General features: G+C 54.9%; 1 protein-coding gene across 3 annotated transcripts in view; it reads right to left on the minus strand.

Moving 5' to 3' along the window:
• The window catches only part of MYLK (myosin light chain kinase), a 171,876-nt gene that overhangs the window by 13,525 nt on the left and 141,026 nt on the right, over positions 1–17,325 (minus strand). For all 3 annotated transcript variants that reach the window (XM_058661988.1, XM_058661987.1, XM_058661986.1), the window contains 5 exons: positions 15,844–15,879; positions 15,650–15,743; positions 13,349–13,552; positions 8,618–8,835; positions 6,690–6,813 (listed from right to left, as the gene is read on the minus strand). In XM_058661988.1, coding sequence (XP_058517971.1) covers positions 6,690–6,813; positions 8,618–8,835; positions 13,349–13,552; positions 15,650–15,743; positions 15,844–15,879 — 676 coding nt within the window. The remainder of the gene's footprint in view (positions 1–6,689; positions 6,814–8,617; positions 8,836–13,348; positions 13,553–15,649; positions 15,744–15,843; positions 15,880–17,325) is intronic.

The raw sequence follows: 17,325 nt of genomic DNA on the forward strand, positions 1-17,325 counted from the left end.
ACACCTGTCTCGCTTCCTTTAGGCACCTTGACCTCTGAGGAGAAGGAAGTGCAGCTCTCAGAGAGGCTGGACAGCTGGGCTAAGGGTCAGACCTTGGGGCCCAGGGCCTCAGTGGTTTCCGCTTAGCTGGACAGCTGCCCCTTGAGTGACTGTGGCAGGGAAAAAAGCCTCTTTCTTTGCTGGGCAACCGTTAGCAAACTCCTTAATCTCTGGGTCACAGACCCTCATTTTGAAACAGAGAAAATTTCTCTTCACCCCCCACTAAGCTGCAGGTGGTCCCTTCATGCTGGTCCCAGCCATCTACCACCCGCTGGGCACTGGGCAGAAAGCTCAGAGTAGCTACACCCTTTTCATCTTCACCTGCCTGAAACACAAGAGAAAGGCACAACCTGGCCAAGGACTCACAGGCAGCAACATTTGCACACAGGCATCTGCCATTAGAGCCTGTCCTGTTAGTTGCCACTTCCTGCTGGCATTACTACCGATAGTGGATGAGTGACAGTGCATGACACCTGCTTTAGGTCCACCAAGTGTTCAGCTACAGGCATGGGATGGTTCCTCTGAGCCCCTTCACTGTCTCCAGCAGAACAATCAGACAAAGTTTGGGAAGTAGGGGCCAGTACCTTGGCTCAACTCGCTAATCCTCCACTTCCAAGCACTGGCATCCCATCTGGGTACTGGTTCATGTCCCAGCTGCTCCACTTCCTATCCAGTTCCCTGTCTGTGGCCTGGGAAAGCAGTAGAGGATAGTAAAAAGCCTTGGGACCCTGCACCCATGTGGGAAACCCAGAGGAGGCTCCTGGCTTTGGCTATTTGGGGAGTGAACCAGAGGATGGAGGATTTTTCTGTCTCTCCTTCTCTATGTAAATCTGCCTTTGCAATAAAAATAAACCTTAAAAAAAGTTTGGGAGGTAAAGAACTCAAAGATGACAGCAGATTTGTGTCTCACTAGCGTCAGCTCTCACCTTTGTGGGCCAACTCTTTGGACTTAGCCGCACCCCCACTCCCCCAACACACACACACTGACCCAGGGCTGGCCCTGGGAGTGTATGGTCTGTACAGGTGCCTGCAGCCATAACCTTTGGTGGGTGGGTTTGGAAGAGCCAAACCCTTTTGTGACAGACACTCAGGGTCTGTCACACTGGGTTTAATGCTTTGTTGTTGTCATCTCAAAATTCTTAATGATGTGTAGCCAAGTCATCCCAGCTTTGGATCTTATAAACTGCCTAGCAGATCCTGCCCTGGTCCTACCTGAGCCCTGCACGGTGGGTCTCGGGCTCCACCTGCCATGGATGTCTGCAGTTTTAGCACCTGGCTGGTGGCCCTCCTCCCAAGTTCTTATGGGTTCATCCCACATATGCAATATATGGCCCAGAGTTGCCTGGCATTTGAGAGACAGGGCCCCCGTTTATGGACTACACCCATTCTTGCACCCGGAGTTTGGCAGAATAAAACCCACTGGAAATCCTAGGAGAAAGCTGGCTGCGGGAGGAATGCTGTGGGTAAAATATCGGCCCAACGTGACACATTCACAATTTGAGTGGAAGATTTTTGCTAATAGCATTTCTTAGAGCAAGATGTTGGTTTGCATTTTATGAAGGCAGAAGAGAGGATGTTTTGCCAGTTTCCCTAGGAGGCGAGGTTGGTATTTATCAGTGTTCTCAGGGTCCTGTGCTCCTCCTTCCCTTTCTCCCAGCCTCTGACCTCCGTGAGATCTCCCAGGGGGCCTCCGCCCTTGCCAGCCTGAGTGGCCTCAGGGGCCCTGTCCAGGAGTACCGGTCTCCTGCCTGTCAGCTGTGTGCTGTTGCCCATCCAGACATTTTCCACTGGAAGCCAGAGAAGGAAAGTCCTGCCCGGCCCCCCACCTCCTCCTCCAGATGACAGGGCAGGAGGAGCAAGCAACCTCCCTGTGGAGTGGAATGCTGCCGGCGCCCCCTTGTCAGGCTCCTGTCCTAATTAGGAGCTGTAATCCTGCAAAGATAGGCTTTAATCTCCTGCCTCTGCCTTGGTGCTCCTCCTCCTCCCGGCAGCCCATCCATCAGGAACGTTCCCCCCCCCACCCCTACACACAGGCCTCAGCTGGCTCCCCGCCTGCCTGCCAGAGTACCCTAGCCTTCTCTCTGGAGTAAAACCTGGAGTGTGGGGAAAATGGAATGAAAAGATCAGCTTGTTTTGGGGGGCACTTTTGCAACCCATGCAATATGAGGAAATTTGCGCTAAGAGACAGTGATGCAGAAGCTCCAAAACTGCTTCGTCCTGTAATAAGTGTAATAACTGTAACAAGTGTTTATAATTCCCTCCTCCCAGGGGGCTTTCCAAGGCACCCGTGTGCGTGCACAGTGTGGTGGCGGAAGACAGCGTCTGCATTTTCAGCCACGCTGCTTCTCAGTGATAGGATCTGACAGGATCCCATAAGTTTTCTCATTTGCACATTTTCCATATTTGCTAGAATTCGCAAAAGGGATCGTGTGTCTTTTTACTGAAATAAAAAGAATTCACAATTCGCTAACAACAATCACGAAAAAGCATCCAACCCCCCAAATATAATCTCATTGGCACAAACACAGAGGTCCAAGTTGTCCCCCTCTTGAACTGAGGGATCTGTCTGGATTTAACAGCATCCTACCCGGCCCCTGTGGATCCTCAGACACGGAGCTGTGTCTGCATTTGCTCTCAAGTGCAACTGGATCCATTCGCCACTCTCTTGGCTGGGTTGAATTCTGGCTTTGCGCTGCAGTGGCACAAGGAGAGTGACCACAGGGTGCCGGGATTTCTCAATCCTGAATGTCCCTCTGCCACAACTTCACCCAGGGGAGCCGGGACCAAAGCCTGCTTTGATCGCAGGACACTATGTCAGGTCGGCCAAAGGCTGCAGAGACATCTCCTGCACGACACATCCTGTCTGTGGCCTTGCAGGTTACAGAGGGTCTGCTGTGCCACGGGTGGCTGACTGAGGGGACCACACATCTGCCTTCACAGCTGCTGAGTGCTCAGATGGGCCTCGGCTTCCAGCCTATTCTAGCTTTCCAATTCTCAGCTGGGAGTGTGGAGCAGGCTCGCTAGGCCTGAATGGAGGAGCTGACTATTTTTTTGTGCCAACTACTGGCCCAGGCTTCAAGTCCTATGAGCCACAGCCTACATCCCTGGGTGGCAAGGCCTGAAGTTGGTGGTAGCCAGGCCTGGCGAGGGAGCAAGCAGCCTGAGGTGGCAAGGTTGGAACCAGAGTGCAATGCCAGGCCTCCTCCCAGCTGACCAGGCTCTGTAACCAGAACTACTCAGTGGCCTCCCTGCCTCACACACTTCTCCTCTTCCGTCCTGGTATCCCTGACCGTAGCACACATGGCACAGCATGGGTCTGGCGCTATGGGCCACCATGGGCATGCAGCATGGTCTGAGATGACATGGGGATAAGGAGGCAGGGGCTGCTTCTGGCTGTGCAAGGGGCTGGGGTACATAGGGACAGCAGGAGCTGGGGGCTGGGAGGAGGGCAGGGCTGGCAGAAGCAATCTTGCTTCTCCACAGGAAACAAGGAAACATTGCGATCAGTTCCTGGGGGTGAGGGAGGAAGCTGAGGGGAGGATGCCTTTGAAAGGGAGGTGGGCCTGGATTTCTTCTTACTTGGAAATACGGCTTCTGGCTCTTCCTCATGCTCCTTCCCTGCCACAAGCCTCATGGGACCTGGGAGAGCCAAAGAATCCAACCCTGACCTTCAGACCCAGGAGTGTGATGGCCAGGGGGCTCCACTGGCACTGCCCTAGCCTCTCAGCTCTGGGAACAGAGCTCCTCCAAGGATGCCAGGTATCCTGGTCTCCTGGAGGGGGCGGCTTGCGGCTCAGGAGTGATGGCAGCTGACACAGGTGAGAGAGTAAGTGTATAACCTACCTGGCTTTCTCCCACTGGACCCGGGCCAGGAACTCAGTAGGGGTTCCGTGGCATCCAGGATGGCCAGGCAGGCCATCAGGGTACACAGGCCATCAGGGTACACAGAGAGGCACAGCACAGACTGGGATGTGGGGATGCTAAGGTTTGATCTACATGTGAGGGCCAGGTGTGAGAGTTCCAGAGGGCAGCGGCCCACCATGCGTGGGTCTCGGAGTCAGGCTTCTATTCAGGGCTGACTCTATTCCTGCTGACTACCTGCAGCTTGGTGGCCAAGGCATTGCAGTGCTTTCTCTGATTTCAAAGATTCGTTCCCATCTCTTGGCCTTGGCTTACACGTCACCCATTATAACACAGCCTGGTATCCAAACAACCACATGTTTCTCTTCATTGGGAAGAAGAGAGCTCTTGGGGTCAGTAGCCCTAGCGGTGAGTCCCACATAGACAGCTGACAAAAATTCAGAGACGTGCTCACTGAAGTGTGTGGACGGGAGGTACATCAGGAACCATGCCAAGGCTCACCAAGGGGGAGAGGACCGAGTCCCAAAGGGTGCTCAAACATGCGATGCTGCAGAACATGGAGGATGAACCATCTGCTGCTACACACACGACCACAGGCAGATCCCACAATGCCAAGCACAGGCCGTCCTCTCTGCATGAGTCCACCAACAAAAAGCTCAAGAACAGGGGTTGGCATTGTGGTGCAGAGGGCTAAACCACCACCTGCAATGCTAGCATTCCATCTGAGTGCTGGCCCAAATCCTGATTGCTCTATTTCTGGTCCAGCTCCCTGCTAATGTGCCTAGGAGAGCAGTGGAAGATGGCACAGCTTCTTAGACCCCTGCACCCATGTGGATGACCTGGATGGAACTCCAGGCTCCTGGCTTTGGCATGGCCCAGTCCTGGCCCACTGGAGACATTTGGGGAGAGAACCAGTGATGGAAGATTCTCTGATTCTTTCTATTTCTCTGTCCTCCCTTCTGTAATTCAACATTTCCAATATATGTACACACACACACACACACACACACATATACACAGAGAGAGAGAGAGAGAAAGTTTAACAGGCAGATGTCACTATGAATATAATGGTAACCTCCAGGGGGCAACCAGGAGGGGGCACCAGAGAGCCACAAGGGCCCTGTTGTGGTTGAGTTTCTAGGCCTGAGTGTGTCCCTGAGACGCTTAGCCAGCAGCTCAGCCATTCCGGTTTGCCCAGTGCTAGGCCTGTTCTAGAGATGAGAATTCTGAATCCTGAGACAGCTGCCAGTTATGCACACACTGGGACAGTTTGGTCACCCCTCCCAGACAGGAGAGCGTGGGAAGCTCATCACAGAGAACTTGTCAGACCCAGTGAGCTCCATGCCAAATGAAGACTGAATCTGAGTGAGATTCACTTCAAGTGTGTTCTGAAGACCAAGAAGATCCTGTACAAAGACCCCTGGCTGCACAGCACCCTGTGTCCCCGTGCAAGGAAGACCACTTGGGAAGCAAACAGGAAGGCCAGTCTCCTTGGTGGTGGGAGACCAGGCCAGGCCAGGGGCAAATGCAGCTGAGCAGAGTGTGGGCTGGACAGCTAAGGCTGGCTTCTCAAGGGTCAGGGGTCTCCCCAGGGTCATAGAGCAGGGCAGATTAGTCAGAGGAGAAAGGGATGGGAAAGGGCTGGCAGGTGCATGCCCAGCCAGGGGTTTCTTCCCTGCAGATGTGAGGGAGGCTGTCCATGAGACCCCAAAGAGCAAACTTCCTACACACAAAACTGCCCAGCGTATGCCCCGCCTTGCCTTGTCTTTATCCCTCTGTCCCTTCCTTAATTTCTCTCCCTTACAGATTTGTGAGTGAGAGACAAAAGGGAGTAGACATGGGGTAAGAGAGTGAGAGGGAGAGAGACAGAGAGCGGGAGAAGGCGAGCAAGAAAATGAGCTTCTCCATCTGTTGATCCACTCCCCTAAATGCCCGCCAGGACTGAAACTGGGGGTCGGGAATTCAATTCAAGTCTCACATGTGGGTGGTGTCCTTGGCGGTCACTGGAGCCACCAGCGCTGCCTCCCGGGGTCTGTACCAGCAGGAAGCTGGGATCAGGATCCAGAGGCAGTGCTCCAACCAGGCACTCCCTGGGGGCCTGTGGGCAGCTTCCCTGGCACAGCGTTAGCCCCCAGCCCAAGCTTTCCCAACAGTGGTTCTCCGAGCCTGCCCAGCACCACGCCCTGCAGACAGCAGGCATCCCACACGGAGATCCCCTTTAGGCTTTCTAGGACATTGACTTTTCCTTTTGCTTTGACAACAGGATTTCTTACTTCTTTTAAACTGGATGCACACATTTCTCTACATCTTCAGGGAGAGCACTCCACTCTGCTGTAGGTCACACAAGGTCAAGGGGCTGCCTCTGGGACTAAGGACGTGTGGACACCGGCCATGCCTCCCCCGCCAACCCCTGCCGCATTCACCAGCAGTGTTAGTGTAAACGGCGCCCTCTCTTCACCCCGTGTCCTGGTTTTAATTACTGCATGGCTTTCTGTCTATTCCAATAAAGACTCTGTCACCTAGAGCTCTTGCTCATTCTTCTATACGCGAGGCTGGCAGTCGGATGCCTGTGCTCACACTGGCCTCAGAAGTCGGTAGAAACACGCAGGGGTGTACTCTTGGATGCCACCCTGCACCCCTCCTGACTGAAGGCCAGGCTGGCCAACGTGTCTGGGTGGGCGCCTCACGTGGCGGTGACCCCACTCAGGGTGGGTCAACTCTGGGTGGGGGCTGCCCAGCAAGCCATGTCCTGACACCACCCCCCAACACTCCCACTCCCCAGGACTCACAGGATATAGCAGATGACTCCGATGCTCCACATGTCCGTGGCATAGCTGATGGGCTCATAGTTGATCACTTCGGGAGCCACAAATTCCGGGGTGCCGAAGAGGACCTTCAGGTCCCCTGCATTCTCTGAAGCCAGGAGGGAGAGAAACAGGCGCTGGTCAGCTGGGGGACAAGTGGCTGCTCTCGTCTGTACACTGGGCCCCAAGCCAGGAGGGACACAGACCAGGACTGCCCCCTGGGAGTGTATCTATCTGGATGCTGGTATAGACCACCTGGCCTTCTGTTCAACACCCCCAGCAAGCCAGGAGGCCACACTCAGCTTTGACGTTGGCTCTTCTGTGTCTGTCTCTCCCGTGAGTCAGACCCCAAGGCAGAGCAGGCACCTTCTGCTGGATATTCACTCACACCATCCTAATCCTCCATGCTTCAGTGCCCTCGACAAGCCTGGGCAGGGGCAGCGGGACAACCATGCTACTGGGGATGGGAGTGAGGCCAGTGAGCCAGGCAGGCGGCTTCCCTGCCTCATCTATGGAGGTCAGGACTTGTCCTTCCCTCTCCCTCCCCGCCCCAGGAGCTCCTGAGCTGCCTTCTCCCCACCCCAGCCGCATGCCTAGCCCTCAGGGGGATGCTAGGACCATGGTCATGGTCAGTTGGGACAGGTTCTCTGGGTGGTACTCTTGGCCACAAAGAGACAGAGCCTAGGCAAAGCCTTGTCAGTATTGGTTGGTAGCAAGTTTCCACCTGGGGCCACACTTGGTTTTGCTGGGCAGTGCAGCATGGCACGATCAATGTTCTAGGGCTGTGGCTATGGCCAGCAGCCCCTAGATGTGGGAACTGCACTCCACCCTGACCCTGCACACTGCGCTATAATGGCTTCTCCCAGCTCTGATGTGATACAAGTTGAGCCTTCAGCATCCCTTGACCCAGAGAGCCTGCCCATGGGCTCTAACATGGCTAGCTCCCAGGGCCAGGGCCCTACTGGGACAGTACTGTCCAGGAGCATGCCCTGCTTACCAGCCACAGCTGCACCCATCTCGAGCAGGCAACAGCAGGTGGGCACAGCTGCCCATCCCTTGCCCACCTATGTTGGTTAAGAGGCAAGTCACCGCCTAGCTGGGCCTCACTCCACCTTGGTCTTTGAAGGTCTGACCCAGCCCCAACCAGGACTGTGGGTCTTGAGAGAAGGCTGCCTCTTCTCTGCCTCCCCCCAGCATGCTAAAGCAAAGGCCAGCTCCCCCAGGCCCCGGGCTGCTCACCAGCAGGGCAGTGGCTGGAGGGGATAGGTGGAATATGGTTCCTCAGCCACTGACACATGGAAAGGTGGTGGAGGGGTATGTGAGGAATGGTCACGGGCCACCCTGACTGCAGGGCTAGGTCCCCCAGTGGCCTCCCCCTTGCTCAGTGTAAGGGACAGCCGAGGTGCCACTAGGTACCCTGGACAAGGCTCAGTGTCTTTCTGCCAGCCCCAGCACCCCCGCTGGCTACTGGTGCTGGCTACTGGTGGAATGCTAGCTTTGCAGTCCACAAATGGGGCCTTAAAATATTGGCTCTGCTGATCTCATGGTGAAAATCAGGCAGATTTTTTTTTTTTTTTTTTTGCTTTCTAAAGTGAAGGTGCAGGTGTAGGAAGCTGTCGTGTAGGCTTTGCCACTACCAGCACCAGAGTGCAAAAGAACGGGGGGGACGACTGTCATCATTATCACCATCATCAAACACAGAGCTGCCCCCCGCACTGTGCTTCCTACATAAGACCCCTGCTTGCCATCATGTTCCCTGTAGGGACATACCAGATCCTGATCCTCAATAGCTCTAAGGCAGGCATGGCTCATGCCCACTCTGTACTCAAGGCAATGTGGGGTTACGGTACCCAGGTTAGACCCGAGCCCGATCCGAGGTGGAGATGAGGAGAATGGTGGCAGGTGCATCTTACCCAGCCTTCTGGCCAGGCCAAAGTCAATGAGCTTGATCCTGGTGCCTGTCTTGTTGACACACATGATGTTCTCGGGCTTGAGGTCCAGGTGGACAATGCCCTGCTTGTGGATGTACTCCACCCCCTCTGAGATCTGCTTCATGTACTTGATGCACTCGCGCTCCGTCAGCTCAAAGTCCTCATCGATGATCCGCTCGAACAGCTCGCCCCCCGACACGCTGCAGGGACAAAGGCAGAAGGGCACACGGGACTAGACCCCAGGATGCCTGAGGCTGTGCTGGCAGGGAGCGGGAGGATCCCAGCAAGGAAAGCACTGGGTCTGGGGGAGAGGGGCTCCCTGCTGCAGCTTTCTGAGTTCCCAAAACCCAACCTGGAGGTACAGCAGGGCCTTCTGTTTTCTTGCTTGGGGGTAGTGGTGGTGGTGAGGGACCCTTGCCCTGCACCTGCTGAGATGCTGGGGGCACTTGGGGAATGCACCTGGGCCAGGCAGCTTCAGAGGTGGACATGCATGGAAAGATCCAGACATGACCACCCCAGCACTCAAGAAAGACCCCTGGGGAGATTCTCTCCCTCAAGTGACCATAGATGCACACAGAAACATTCCTGTACGCAGGCCATGTCCTTTAGCTATGGAAAGCTGAAGTTTAAAATACGCACAGTTCTCATCATCATTTATCTTGCCCTAGGAACAGGGCAAAAAACCCTTCAACAAAAACGAGCCTTGGCAAGTGTTCTAAAATTAGTCGGCTGCAGTCCATTCTACCTACAGCTGTGATGCATTCGCTCTCTGGCGAGGGCTACAATCTCAGGTTACTCCCTACAGCCACAGCCAATTCTCTCGATTGGATTCCATCCTTGTTCAGGCTGCAAAAATCATCCTCTCTACCTGGAGAGGTTTCATTTAAGTAATACTTGATTAATTTTAAAATTATTTAGGAAGAAGATGGACAAAGGGAGAGGTGGAGAAGGAGCGAGGGTATGCTCCATCTGCTGTTTCACTCCCCACTTGTTTGCAATAGCTGAGGCAAGGCCAGGCTGAAGCCAGCAGCCTGGAACTCAATCCAGGTCCACTCACATGTGTGGCAGCGACCCAACCTCCTGGTCCATCAGCCACGGCCTCCCAGGCTGTGCTTTATCAGGAAGCTGGGACCCGAAGCTGAGCTGGCTCTCAAACCCAGACACTGACATTAGATGTGGGCTCCTCCAGCAGCATCTTAACCATCGCACCAAAAAACACAGGCCCACTGGCTAGTCTTTAAATCCTGGTCACAGTCAGTCAGCTCTGAGCTTCTGTTCCAGGCCCTGGCCAGTCAGTGTGCAGCCCTTCAGTGTGTCCCAACTAGGGTCTGTCCCAGTCCCAGCCCCAGCTCCCCCATCACCTTCCTCTGCTCACTGCCAAGAAAGTTGAGTCCCTCCTGGCAATGCAAACAACACCCAGATACCAGGAAAGCCATTTCCACGAGGGCCTGTGGTCCACCAGCGGTGTGCCTGCCACACAGAGGGGGCTCTGCACCTATTCATCATAGTTTTGACAACCTGTGGTGGCCCCTGTTGCTGATCCCACCAGAGGAGTGGACAAGAATGCACTCCTGGAAGGGATGAGCCGGCGGCCACTAGGGGGAGCTAGAACCGAGGTTTCCAAAGCCATCAGCGAGAGGGTCCCTGCACGGTCAGCAGGTGGCGCCCTTGGCCTTAAGCCTTGGGTTCTGGAGTCCAACTTGCCTCCAACCTCAGTTCTTAACCATCTCGGTTCCCCGGTTTCCTCAGCTGTATAATGCAAATAGAAACCGTTCTCCCCCGCCTCGCTCCCCCACCTGCCTGAGCTGTTGCAGGTGCAGGTTTGAGTGAAGGGCGTGCAGAACACACACCAGCGCTCAGTATCCATGATCAATATTTTACTTGGATGAATCCCTTGGGAGCCTCTTGTTGGAAAATTTAGATTCCTCAAAGTTCTCCCTTTTTTGATTGAGCTCTTGGGAGGAATTTTAAGCACTCTAGGTCGATCCTAGCTCAGACATATTTGGGAAATCCTGGCTTACTCAACTACCTCTGTTCTGAGAAGCCTCTCCCTACTTCCCACCTCCTCCACCTCCCGTGGAGAAGGGGCCTGGCCCTGCCTGGCAGTCTATACCTCTATGTCTGAGGGCCACATGTGTGCACATGTCTGCAAAAGCTCCGCCTCATCTCTGGACCCTTATTTGCAATTGATAACATCAGTTCCTTGGCCCATGTTGGATTTTAAGCTTAAGTGAGAGTTTGGGGGCTCTTAGCCACGGGGTCTGTTCCCACTACACTCCTGTAGGTGACTTGCTCAACATCACAGGTGCAATCTCTTTCTAGGCATTGGACCAGCAGGACTAATGCTTCTGTAGGTTCCTCTTCAAAACACTCAAGATTAAGGGTGGACAATATTGGAAGCAGCTCACTGCCCATTGAGACAAGGCACTGCCAAGGGTTACAACTGGGCCAGAGAAAGTGATGTGTTGGATAAATTAACATTGAACACTCAGGTGAATGAGCAAATGAGTAAACATTGACCGGCACCAAGCCTACCTAATCCCAAGGGATCAGGTCAATTTTCCCTGGAACTCTAGGCCTTGGCCAGGCTTCACTGGCGAGCCAGAAGGGATGGTACTGCCCAGGAATGCTACCCTTGGGCTTGGCTTCAATTCCACACCTTTAGTGTGCAGGGTCCCACCACCAGATGTCATGGGCCAAGCCATACCAAAATAAGGAGCTCCATATGCAGGTCAGGGTCTGGAGGAAGACGCCCTGACTCTGAGCTAGCTTGCTATGAGATGGGAACGCGTGCCATACTCAGCATTTGGGAAGGTTCCTTCTTTACTCTCAGCGCACCTGAGGGCCCTGGAAGACAGCTTCACTTTCCTCTATCCCATGGTTGCTATTGGCTTCTCCATCCAATTAGGAGAGCAGCAAACCGCACTGCTAAGAGCCGGGCTCCCCGCTGCCCCACCCCCGCCCCCGCATGCCCTTCGGGCCCTGGGCTGGAAGACAGGAGCTGGGAGGGAGACACAGCATGAGCCAGGTCTGCTTCCTTCTTCCAGGGTAGAGCTCTTCTTGGGAGGAGTGGGGGGTAGGTTCCTCAGCCCCTCCCCTGCTGTGCTGGGGTCCCTTTTGGCATCCGTGCATGGCTGCCTTGCTCCTGTGCACCAGGGGAGGCGGGGTGGCGGGGGATGGCGGATGAAAGCCAGACCAGCTCAAACCTCCTTATGCTTCCTCCCTACTTTTTCCATCCTGCGTGCCAACTCCCAATTCCGAGCTAAGTATGGTATTCTGCCCACTGGCGCAGCTGCCCAGCTATCCCCAGACCCAGCTGTCCCCCTCCCTGCACCCTCCCCCCTCCCGAACCCTCTCACGAAATTGCTCTAGGTTTAAGTTCTAAAGATAAGACATTTTGCCACTTGTCCTTGCATGCCCACGCTGCCTGTTCTAGAACAAAAGTGAAGGCTGTGGCCTGTGGGGCTAGCCTGAGAGCAGAATGAAAAGCTGACACTTGCCCAGTCTCCCTGGCCTCTGTGTTCCAACAGTGGAAGGCTCAGATGCCGGGAGCACCTCCCCTAGGAGACTGGCATGCCCAGAGCCCAGGCAGGGCAAGTCCAGGACACTGGAGGCCATGCCACAGTTTTCCCAGACATTCCAAAGTACTTGCCATTGGGTCCAGGACTCCCTGACTTGTGGGAGCTTTTCTACCAATCTACGTGGGCACGAGTGAGAAGAGGTCACAAATGTGCTTGTTGGGACCCCAGCCTCTGGGCTGGCTCCTGAACTCCAGGAAGGCCCCACTCCTCGGAGTTCCTGTGCGCCCGTGGGAACAAGACCCAACCCTGGCACTGACAAGGTGCCTCCTTGCTCAGCAGTGTGGTGAGCAAGGACAGGGTGTGAACGCACGCAGCTACCTAGCGTGTTGACAGGTGGAAAAACAGGAACACAGTGATCACATTTGCTTGTATGTCTGTAAGGACACGTATCGCACCAACGAAACGGGTTAGCTGTGCGTGGTGAGGGGTGATGGCAGGGTGCGCGGGAGACTCGTCACTGTGTGTTTGCTGATGTGATGGCACCATGGATCCAACAAATTCAGCTAAGAAAGGAAACTTGAAAAAAATACAAATGCTATGGAGGGATGCCTGGTTTTGGAAACCAAACAGAGAGAGAGAGAGAGAGAGAGAGCGCACGTGTGTGCACGCTGGGGCACACAGCACTCAGAGGTGAGGAAGGTGAAGTCCTGGAAGGCAAAGGAAGTGAGGAATTTCCAGGATGCCCTGGCTGGAGGCCCTCTGGTCCATCCCTTACGCCCTTGCCCAGCCCAGCAGAGAAAGCACTGTGGGATTTGGAAGGGGACAGCTGCACTGGGGACACAGAGAGGGATGGGGAAATGGAGCGGCACAAGGGGAGGCCAGGAGTGGGGGGTCCACACACCCCCACACCTGGTTCCCCTTTCAACTTCTCAGGAAAGTCATGCCATCTCTCCCCTTGCACTTTCAACCACTTGCAGCTCAGCACGGCCTTGGCCGCTAAGCCAAGGAGCCCCAGGGGAGCTTTGGCCTTTGGGGGTGAGAAGGTCCACTGCACCAGGCTGGTGCCCGTGTGGGCCAAGGTCAGTGCTGCACGCAGACCCTCCTGGCTCGCACTGCTCAGCCCCTGGCCTCGGGGCCTCTGGGCACCTGGCCTGTCAGTCCCACGCCCGTGTGCAGTCACACAGCCACTCACATCTCCAGGACCATGACGATGTTGGCTTTCTCTTCGAAGGCGTCCACGCACTGCACCAGCTTGCGGTGGTGCAGGCAGTTCATGATGCCGATCTCCTCCCGGATAGCCTCCTTCTCTTTGGCTGAATATGCCTTGAAGAATTTCCCTGCCCAGATTTTTCCAGTTTTCTTTTCTACCAGTCGGAAGACCTGTCCAAATTTCCCACTGCAGAGAAAACAGGAGAGAGACAGAGAGGGTAAGAGAGAGAGGCCACCCTGAGACAAGCTGTCAGTTAAGTCAGGGTTGGCATGTTGGGGTCTGTGGGACAAACAGGGACCCTTCTCACTGGGACATGGCCACACCTGTTGGCTTCCATAACATCACCGGTGGCTCTTGCGCTGCACCAGCCCAGGGGGGCTGTTGTGACACAGGGGTGTGACTTGAGGGCAAAAAAGAATGACACTCTGCTCTTCATAGAAAAAGCTTGCCTGCTGCTATCCTGGATCAATGAAGAACATTTTGAAATTTGCCACTTCTTTCTTTTCATTTTTATTTGAAAGGCAGAGAAAGAGAAAGGTCCTTTTCATCCTCCACTTCACTCCTCAAACACCTGCAGCAGCTGGGGCTGGGCCAGGAGTCGGAGACTCCCTCTGCGTTTCCCATGTGGGTGTCAGGGGACCCAAGGACTTGAGCCACTTCTTGCTGTCTCCCAGGCTGTGTCCTGGCAGGAAGCTGCATGGGAAGTGGAGCTGGGACTCAAACCAAAGCTTTCTGATATGGAATGTGGGTATCCCAGTCAGAGTCTTAATACTGAGTCTCATGCCCGCCCCGAGGCACCTCCTTAATGTGCCTCTTTAACGTGCTAAACTTTCTAGCTTTGACCTTGGCTGACCGGACTTCTGTTCCTTCCTAAATGTTGAGTTGAGCTTGTTCTTCCTAAGCAGGAAATGGTTGAGTAGTTTCCTTCTTTCTATTCCACCCTCCAGCGTGGGACCCTGGCCAGAGTCCAGGGAGGGCCCTGCTACCCACTGCAGGGTCCTTTGATATAACACCCCTCTCCACTGTGTGATGAGGCAGGCATCATTTGGGAGGATGAATGAGTTTCAAAACTTTTCTCTGCAACATAACGGATGTCTTGGGAGTGAAGAAGCCATGCCCCACATTGGAGTGCCTAGGTTCAATGCTAGCTCTGCCTGCCTGATTCAGCTTCCTGTTACTGCAGATCTTGGGGAGCACCAATGATAACTCCAGTGGCAGCGGGGTCCCTGCTCCCCCTGGGGGAGCCCTGGCCTGGAGTGCTGGCTGGGTCCCTGCTCCCCCTGGGGGATCCCTGGCCTAGAATGTTGGCTGGGTCCCTGCTCCCCCTGGGGGATCCCTGGCCTAGAATGTTGGCTGGGTCCCTGTTCCTTCTGGGGGAGCCCTGGCCTGGAGTGCTGGCTGGGTCCCTGCTCCCCCTGGGGGAGCCCTGGCCTGGAGCGCTGACTCTGAGTCCCTGTTCCCTCTGGGGGAGCCCTGGCCTGGAGTGCTGACTCTGAGTCCCTGTTCCCTCTGGGGGAGCCCTGGCCTGGAGTGCTGACTCTGAGTCCTGGCCCTGACCATTGAGAACATTTGGGGAGTGAACTTACAGATAGGAGCTCTCTCTATATCTCTGTATCTTAAATACACTAAAATATGCGGCTTTAAAACATTGAAAACGATTACATTTCCTTGTTTACAATCTTCAAAGCGCCCTCGCATTTCCCAGAAACCCCCGGAAATAAAAACTGAGTCCCATTCCTTTATGTTCCACCCCCTTGGATTCATCCATGGATAGAAAAAAATAAATTGTTCACAAAGGCTGTGACTAGGCCAAGCCAAAGTCAGGAGCCGGGAGCTCTATCAGCCCAGGTACTTGAGACATCTTTTGCTTCCTTCCCAAGATAATTAGCAGGGATCTGGATTGTAAGCGGAGCAGCTGGGATTTGAACCAGCACTCCCACATGAGTGATGGAGTCGCAGGGGGCAGCTTAAGTGGCTGTGCCATAGCACCTGCTAGGCTGTGCATCTTCAAGATGCGCTAAAGCTAGTGTTGCTGAACATGGAGTCCCAGTCGGGTTCAGAGAGATCCTGCAAGGAATCCAATCCAGTCCTGCACTGTGAACAGAGGCCCAGCAAAGGAGGGACTTGTCCAAGGCTGTGGCAGAGGTGGGTCAGGGGCAGAGCGGGGCAGAGAGCCAATCCCGCCTCTTTCTGGAGGAGAAGTCTAGGGAGAGAAGGGGGCTCGAGACTCTGAGTTTCACAGTGGGCCCTGTGCCCCCTCACCCAGCATCCCACTCCACTTACGATCCTAGTCTCTCTTCGATGTCATAGAAGTCGGACACTTTCTGCTCAGTATTGATCGTCACCGTCCGGTAATCGATTTCGGGCTCCTTCTCGTCTGCGGCAGAACAGGTCGGGGGAGTGTGAGCCATCAGGTCCCCTGCCTGAGCATCCTCCACCTGCCACCCCACTCCAGAGGGAGCTGGCCCAGCACTCACCATCATCCGACACCTCCTCCACTTCATCCTTTGGCTCTGGGACAGAGAGGACACGTGGGTCAGTACTGAAGGCCATAGAGAAGACAGCCAGGCTACAGCTGCAGGTCTGGGGCTGCTCCGTCCACACCACCCAGAGAGCTGGTGTAGCTGGTGTGAGAAGTCCTGGCTGCCCATTCCCACTCCACCCCACTTTCAGCAGCTGTCTCTCCATCCCGGCCTCCCTGTCTTGTTTCCTATCGTGCACCCTTTTCCATGTCCCTTCACTCCCTCTAGCCTCCCAGAGCCCCCACGTCTGCCCACTGCTCCCACTGGCCACTTTCTGCCCAGGCTCTGGAGCTAGCAACTCATGATCTCTTCCGGCTTGGAATCTGCCAGCCACTGGCTGAACATCTTTGTACAGTTCCCTGCCTGCCCAGCGCCTTGTCAGGTAGCATGAATACACGCTCCTTCTTTCTGGAAGTGGATCATTTAGTCGGAGAGCCACAAGCCGATTTGGAGTATCACTTAGGAAGTTTCCGTAGCTCAGCCCAGACTACTGTGGGACAGACTGAACCCATGGCACCACAAGTGGAGAGAGCAGACACAAACGGGTGTTTATGAAATCACACCAGCCATCCTCAGAAGCAGCCCAGAAATGGGCTGCTGCTTACAGCAAAGACAGAAATGGGAGGGGGTGTGAGTACCCCCATAGTAGACCCAATAGGCAGGCAGGAGGCAGATGGGGAAGGACCCAGCAACCCCTAGCCCACACTAGCAGTTGTTCACACAGACGTGGCAGGAAGAGAACGGGACACAGAGGACAGGCAGGGGCTCCACGCGCACATAGCTCACAGCACCAGCTTTCATTGCCCTTGAAACACACCTGCCCATGGCAGCAGGTACTGGGACTTGGTAACCAGGGCAAAGGTCCTCTGTCTCTTCATGTGTATGAGGAGGGAGTAATGACAGGGGCTTCCAGGGCCCTGGCTGGCTCTGGATGCCAAACTCTGCAATGTGCTTGGTGCCCCTGGCTGCTCGGGACCTAGGGAACAACTTTCTGAGGGACTAGCATAGTGAGAGAGATCATGGGGAGGGGGGACGATGTATGAGATGTAAGTGTGTGAACGTATGTGTGTGTGAGAGGGTGTGCGTGCAGGCGCCTGTGTGCATATATGAGGATGAGTATATGGGACAGTGTGTGAATGTGTGCGCATGTGTGACAGTGTGGGTATACGTGTGTGCATGTGTCAGAGACAGATAGTGTTTGAGAGTGTGAGGTTGTGTGTATAGACATGCATGAGGCTGGAGTGTTAGTATGTGAACCAATGCCTGGAGCCCCAGCACACAAGTAGGGGACCAGGGCCATGAGCTCTCGATGGGGTAGGTTCCCCTGCTAGTGTGTGCCCAGGAGTGAGAGACGCGGTGACTCCTGCAGAGTCCCTGATGTGCTACACAATGCCACTGAGTGGGAGAGGAGGTCCCAAGGGATTGAGAGTTTACAGG

Source organism: Ochotona princeps, chromosome 3 (assembly GCF_030435755.1).
Source record: "Ochotona princeps isolate mOchPri1 chromosome 3, mOchPri1.hap1, whole genome shotgun sequence".
In the NCBI taxonomy this organism is placed as follows: domain Eukaryota; kingdom Metazoa; phylum Chordata; class Mammalia; order Lagomorpha; family Ochotonidae; genus Ochotona; species Ochotona princeps.